General features: G+C 54.6%; 1 protein-coding gene across 1 annotated transcript in view; it reads left to right on the top strand.

Moving 5' to 3' along the window:
• EWSR1 (EWS RNA-binding protein 1) overlaps positions 1-1,886 on the top strand; it is a 53,838-nt gene extending 51,952 nt beyond the window's left edge. Inside the window, exons 15-18 of the mRNA XM_011934815.1 lie at positions 170-332; positions 668-765; positions 1,035-1,287; positions 1,488-1,886. Coding sequence (XP_011790205.1) covers positions 170-332; positions 668-765; positions 1,035-1,287; positions 1,488-1,527 — 554 coding nt within the window. The 3' untranslated portion in view covers positions 1,528-1,886. The remainder of the gene's footprint in view (positions 1-169; positions 333-667; positions 766-1,034; positions 1,288-1,487) is intronic.
• Positions 1,887-7,259: the final 5,373 nt, after the last annotated feature.

Genomic DNA, 7,259 nt, shown 5'->3' with positions numbered 1-7,259 from the left:
TGGAACACGCTCCTCAAAGGGAAGGGGCTGATGCCTGAGCCACACGGAAACATGTGGGACGGGTGATGGGGAAATGACAACAGTGGTATCTGTGGGTTTACTTAGTGATTTTTATTTCCCATAGCAAATCTGGTGCTACAGAGAAATGATTTGCTGTTTCTTGTTGTAGGTCCAGGAGGCCCAGGAGGTCCTGGGGGACCCATGGGTCGCATGGGAGGCCGTGGAGGAGATAGAGGAGGCTTTCCTCCAAGAGGACCCCGGGGTTCCCGAGGGAACCCCTCCGGAGGAGGAAACGTCCAGCACCGAGCTGGAGACTGGCAGTGTCCCAATCCGTATGTACTTGTCTTGGCAAGTTGATACCCTACGAGTGAAGCCACCCTTCCCTCACCCCATCCCCACTCCAGAGCAGATGGTTCTGTCTAGAGGAACGGAATGATGACCCTGATGGCTGGTTAGGGGCACTAGTCAGCCATTCCCTGGATGCTTCAGAGCCTTCTGAAGATTGATTTGACCTGTGTTGTGGCCGCACTGCTGCCTTAGGCTGTGCCCTAAAACCTGGGTGTACATAGATCCTGATAGTGAGTGTGTACCTGTTCACACACCACCTTTCCTTGTTTATCTTCCTTAGTTCAATTGGTGATTTCTGCTGTGATGTAATTGTATGCAGGGGTTGTGGAAACCAGAACTTCGCCTGGAGAACAGAGTGCAACCAGTGTAAGGCCCCCAAGCCTGAAGGCTTCCTCCCGCCACCCTTCCCGCCCCCGGGTAGGTGCAGGTTTCATGAGTGTCCCCTCAGCTTCCTGATGCTAAACCTCTTTTCTTATCTGTGGGCTTGGTAAACTGCAGCTGCCGTCTGCTTAAGAACCTTGAGTTGTCGTCCTGTCGTCATTTCTAAATTGTCAGCCTGATGCTGAGATTGAGTGAAGTGTCTGGTTTGTTTCTGCGGTGAGAGAAGGAAGCAGAGCAGCTTCCAGTGTCCACAGGGCCTCTGCAGCCACCCACTGACTGCTTTCGCCCTGCTCTTCTCACCTTAGGTGGTGATCGTGGCAGAGGTGGCCCTGGTGGCATGCGGGGAGGAAGAGGTGGCCTCATGGATCGTGGTGGTCCCGGTGGAATGTTCAGAGGCGGCCGTGGTGGAGACAGAGGTGGCTTCCGTGGTGGCCGGGGCATGGACCGAGGTGGCTTTGGTGGAGGAAGACGAGGTGGCCCTGGGGGGCCCCCTGGACCTTTGATGGAACAGATGGGAGGAAGAAGAGGAGGACGTGGAGGACCTGGAAAAATGGATAAGTAAGTGCTGGTGAAAAGCAGCTGTGGGCCACCAGGCACAGTGAGAGGACAGCCCCTCCCAGCTTGGTTGGAGCAAGTTCCCATGGCGCTAGGAAGCTTGTGCCAGTGCTTGGGAGGAGCCAGGAAGGGGCACCTGGGGCCTCAGGAAGGGCTTCCTCACCCCTCCCCATTCTAACCAAAGAGCCCTCTTTGCCTTGCAGAGGCGAGCACCGTCAGGAGCGCAGAGATCGGCCCTACTAGATGCAGAGACCCCGCAGAGCTGCATTGACTACCAGATTTATTTTTTAAACCAGAAAATGTTTTAAATTTATAATTCCATATTTATAATGTTGGCCACAACATTATGATTATTCCTTGTCTGTACTTTAGTATTTTTCACCATTTGTGAAGAAACATTAAAACAAGTTAAATGGTAGTGTGCGGAGTTTTTTTTTCCTTCTTTTAAAAATGGTTGTTTAACTAAGACTTTAACAATGGGAACCCCTTGTGAGCATGCTCAGTATCATTGTGGAGAACCAAGAGGGCCTCTAACTGTAACAATGTTCATGGTTGTGATGTTTTTTTTTTTTTTTTTAAATAAAATTCAGAATGTTTATAAACAGTTATCCTTCTCGGCCTCTGTTCCACAGTCACTGTGTGTCTGCTGGGAGCGTGCTCCCACCCCACCCAGGAGAGGAGTGCTTTCCAGATAAACGGTTTGTTCAGGGGTCGTGTGAGGTGAAAGCTAAAGCAGTTGTGACATGGAAACAGACTCTGACCCTGACGCACCCTCAGAGACCCACTAGTGTCCAAAGGTTCAAGGAGAGATCCAGGTAAGGGAGGCACAGGAAGAACTGGAAATAACTTCGCCTTCCGTGGGATCAGGCACTAGGAGCGTGTAAGGAGGTGCTCCCTCAGGTGAGGGACAATCCCTCAGGCGGACTGGGTTGGGCCCTCTCATCCCAGCACTTCTGGACAAGTATTGCGTACACCTCTGCAGTTTCCCTGGTCATTTACTGTGCTAGTATGTGTTTGATTCTCTGCATTTGGAAAACCCTCCCTTAACCAGCCATCATATGCCTCCCTCCAAACCATCTTCCTGGCCCTTTCTACAGGAAGCGCATGGAAAGAGCCATGTCTACCTCCTCCCTTTCTGGAACCCACTTCATTCTTTGCCCACACTAAAACACCTCTCAGTCACCAACGACTTCTAATGTTGCCAAATCAATGGTCATTCCTTCTCTGTTCTCCTATCTCCTTCATTGCTTCCTTTTTCTTCTACCCCTAAATGCGGGATGGCCCCAAGGTTAGCATTGGGTTCCCTGAGCCCCACTGCCTGGCTGTCCTTCCCATACCCTGGCTTCAGCCCTTTCTCCCTAGGGCAACTCGGTTTGGGTGCATGATGGGTGTAGAGCAGGGCTTGCTCCTGCCGCATCCTCCCTACACCCCAGGTCGGCAAACACACTGCCCCAAACCTTGGAGTCATCCATGACCCATTCTCAAACCCCAGCCCCCAACCTAGCTCTCTTCCAAATCCGGGACAGTGCAAACCACCACAGCCCCCCACCTCCATGACATCACCTCACTGGGTTCCCTGCTTCTCCCCTCAGTGTCTCCAGCCCTTCCTTAGAAGCCGGACCAAAGTTTGTGGTGGTTTTTGTTGTTGGAGATGGTCTTGCTCTCACCAAGGCTGGAGGGCAGTGGCACAATTACAGCTTCAACTCCTGAGCTCAAGCGATCTTCCCACCTCAGCCTCCTGAGTAGCTGGGACTACAGGTGTAGCACCCGGCTAATTTTTTTGATGCTTTTGTAGAGATCAGGTCTCACTGTTTCCCAGGCTGGACTCAACTTGGGCTCAAGTGATCATCCCACCTTGGCCTCCCAGTGCTGGGATTATAGGCGTGAGCCACCACACTTGGCCCAAACCAGCTAGACACAGGAGGTCGTCTCCAGCCTCAAAACCATTTGGTGGCTCCAAGCATGCTTGCCATGCTTCAAAAGACCCCTGGGAGCCCAGTTTCCCTGCTCTGCCTTGCTCACCAGTCCAGCACTGTTCCTCAAGGGGCCAAGGATGCTCTCACCTCAGCCTTGATGTGTCAGAGCCAAGGTGCACACACACCTCTGAGGCCCAAACTTGACTAGGGATTCACTGGGCCCCTGTGTCATGCCAGGCATTGCACTAAGTACCTCCATGTGTTTAATTCCTAATAACCTTCAAGGCAGGTAGCATAGGACAGCCACAACTCAGCTGAGATGGGAATAGAGAGGTCAAGGGAGGACTTGCCATTGAGAGGCCGAGTTGAGCTAAGGGTCGTTGCCCTCCAGACCCCGCACACTCACCCTCCCACCACCCCACTGTACACAGGCACCTGCTTCTGAAAGGATGGGTGCTCTGACATGACCCGCATGCTGCCAGCACTAAGGGAAGACAAGCAGCCTGCTCTGAAAGCTGCTGCTGCACAAGCATCTGTCAGACTCTGGCATTGCATAGGCTCCCCAGGAGTACCCTTAGTCCCTACCTTGAGAGGGGTTTGTCATTGGCATTAAATAGCCCTGGTAGAGACGTTTACAGCAGATAGGTCTATTTTTGTCAGTCCAAAGAAACTTCTGGACTGCTCTGGGCACAGATGGCCTCAGCATGGATTCCGAGCCTGTCTCAAAGGGCTGCATGAAGCTGGCTAGTGCCAGGGCATGAAGGAGGTGGGCAGGGCAGACAGCAGAGCAGGTCGAAAGGCTGGCATCTATCCCACACCCTGCTCAAACTCCTCAAAAGCATCTAGACTAAAAGTTTCCAACACAAACTTGAGGTCCCACGAGGCCACATGGCACAGGCCTGGGCAAAGGTGGTGGGGTCCATGGGGACTGATCTATGCCCGCAGGGAGTGGCTGCCCTGCTCGACAGGAAAGAGCACAGGGCTGCAGCAGCAGCTATGGGGCCGACAGCTGGTCCTCATGCTGTCCCCTCCTGCCCCACTCCTGACAGATCTGCTGGGCGTACGGCCGGCAGTGAGGACATTGTGATACAGGCAGGTTGGAAAGAGCCCACTTGGGTTTTCCAATTTTGCATCTCTCTTATGGAGGGCACTGGAGGCAGCTCGGGGTCACCTGTCCCACAGCCAGAGCAGGAGCTGACCAGCCGCAGTCATTGGAGCTGAGCCCACACCTGAACACAGCAGCCGGAAGCCTCCTGTGAGTCCCTCACTCATCCTGGGCTGTGCTCAGAGCCTCAGTCCAGGCTGGAGAACTTGGGAGTTCTAATCCAACCAGCACCAGAGGTTCCTGGAGCTGCCTGGTAGCAGGGCTGTAGCCCACAATGCGAGTTTTGCTTGAAAGCTCCACAGCCATCGTCTGACCTCTAGTGGCAACCAAGGCCAAGCAGGCTGCTGGCTGGCACCCAGCAGTGGGTGCAAGAAACTGGCTGTGTACCCTCTGGTCAAAGGCCAGAAGGAGCCCATATGGGAGCCGCAGCATTCTGTGCACAGAGGAGGGTGGCCTCGAGGATCTGTACAGATGGGCTCAGGGTCCCTATAGCCCAAACCTCCTGTCCCTCCAGCAGTTTCTGTGGTTTCTCTTGGTCCTGCAAGGAACGAGGGAGACCATGCAGAGGCTGAGCTTTCCCAGATGTGGCCCCACGGGCCCTGGGCCACCATATGACAGAGGGGGTCAAAGCTAGGGTCCACCATGCCCTGGGCCAGGGGTCTGACCCCCCAGTGAAGTCTGCACCATAGCAACTGCATGTCCTACAATCAGGTGGAGGCTGTGGTCTAGAACAGGCCTCTTATCACGGGCCACAGCGGGAGGAAGGAATCTCTTTATAATCCCTCCTCCCCAGAGAAGTGGACATGCTGAGCCGGCCACACTGAGTTGGGTAGTGGCATTATTTTTCACAACCCCATGATGTGACTACTACTACTGTCCCATTCTACAGATGGTGCCACTGAGGCTCAGGGAGCTTCACTATCCCATCTAATGACCAATGACAGAGCCTGGGTTCAGTCCAACTTCACCTGTGTCCACAGCCCCAAAATGGAGCAAGGTGGGTATAAGCAGGAGTCAAATTCCTGCACAGCTGCTGGTTACACACATTCCATGTGTTCTCTGGGCCTCAATTTCCCCAAATTGTAAAATGAGAACACCTAAGAGTATCATAGCTCATCGGGGTATTTTGAAGATGAAACTGTTAAGTGTCCACACCCTGATTCACCCCCACCCCAAACCTACAACCCTCCTCCACCTCCAGCAGCCCTCCCCTCCCCAGGTGTTAGCACCCCCGCCCTCCCAGTGCTCAGCCCTGGGAGTCCTCCTGGACCCCGTTCTCACACAACCAATCCACCAGCACATCAACTCTCCCCTCACAATACGGCCAGAATCCAGCACCCTCTCACCACCTGGTTTCCTCTGAGGCTCCAGCTCCTGCCTTGGCTGACCACAGCAGCCCCAGGGAATGTTAAGACCTAAGCCAACCACCCCTGCTCTAAATCATTCCATGGCTCCCATGTCCTTCAAAAGAGGCACAGCCCACAAGGCCCTGCTTAACCAGCCTTGGGGTCTCTCTAATCTCTCTACCTCTTCCCTCACCCACCTCCCCAGTCTTCTTGAGCATGCTGGACACATGCACACTTTGGGGCCTTTGCACTGACCGTTCCCTCTCCCCCTCCAGATACCCCTGACCGACCTTCCTCCCTCATCTCCTTTCCTGATGAGGGATTTTAAGTTGCAGCCCCCCTCACACTCACACCCTCACCCAGCTCCCTCCCCATCTCCCCTGCACCTCATCCCTGTCTCTGCCCTGGGGCTGCCTCCCTGACAGCAGGTCCTGAGAGCTGGCACTGCTTGGTTCCCTGCTGTTTTGCTGTTGATTTCCAGTGCCCAAAGAGACCCAGCACACAGTAGGTGCCATGCAGGTGTCAGCCTTGAGGATTGCTAATTTCTGCATTCCTCACTGGAGGAAGTGCCATGCCAGGCACTGAGGTGAGAAAACACCTTTGAAAAATTCACACAAGCTCATGCCTATAATCCCAGCACTTTGGGAGGCGGGCGGATCACCTGAGGTCAGGAGTTCGAGACCAACCTGGCCAACATGGTAAAACCCCATCTCTACTAAAAATACAAAAAGCCAGATGTGATGGCTCACGCCTGTAATCCCAGCTACTCAGGAGGCTGAGACAGAAGAATCGCTTGAACCTGGGAGGTGGAGGTTGCAGTGAGCCGAGATCTAGCCACTGCACTCCAGCCTGAGCAAGCGACAGAGTGAGACACTGTCTCAAAAAAGAAAAGAAAAGAAAAAATCACAAGGACTCTGGGATGATGTCTGTGAGTGCCTGGCACCAAGAGGCCTGGCTCACAATAGGTGCTCAACCAATGCTGCTGATCCGTGGACCAGGGCGTCTCCATAATCGTCATGTTCAAATCCCGGCTCCATCAGCTGCTCTCCTGACGGCGCCCCAGTTGGGCATGAGTGTCCCTCACAGAGGTGACACGCCAGTCCATTCAGGTCAAGGGCTCAGAGCAGTCTTGGTAGCACACAGTAGGAGATTTATTGGAGCTCTGAGCCTGGCTGTGGTCGGCGGCACTTCCCTGCAGGCCGGCCCCGCCCGTGTAGCATGGCTGCCGCCCAGACCCGCCCGGCGTCCCGCCCAACCCAGCTGGCAGCAGCAGGGGGCAGGATTTCCCGCTGATCCCGGCGGTCTGTCCTCTGCAGTTTAAAAAGAGCCTAGCGGGGCTTAACTCTCCCGTGTCCGGCCGGCCTCCGATGCCCCCGTCCCCTGTTCTGTGCGGAACTCTGGCCTTGGCCATCTGCCTACTTCTCTAAGCCTCGGTATCCTCATCTGTAAAACCGGTTCCCCGCATCTCAAGGTCAAAACGGAGCATTCCGTGAGCACAAGGAGCCCTCAGTCACTAGGGCCATCCTCCCCTCCCCGCGGCGTTGCCGGTTATCTGGCCAGGGGAGGTCCACCCGGGAGGAGATGACTTTGCAGCCCCCAGCCGCTATC

The sequence above is a fragment of the Colobus angolensis genome, unplaced genomic scaffold (genome assembly GCF_000951035.1).
Source record: "Colobus angolensis palliatus isolate OR3802 unplaced genomic scaffold, Cang.pa_1.0 Scaffold139, whole genome shotgun sequence".
NCBI classification, from domain to species: domain Eukaryota; kingdom Metazoa; phylum Chordata; class Mammalia; order Primates; family Cercopithecidae; genus Colobus; species Colobus angolensis.
This window is presented reverse-complemented; position numbering and strand designations above follow the sequence as displayed.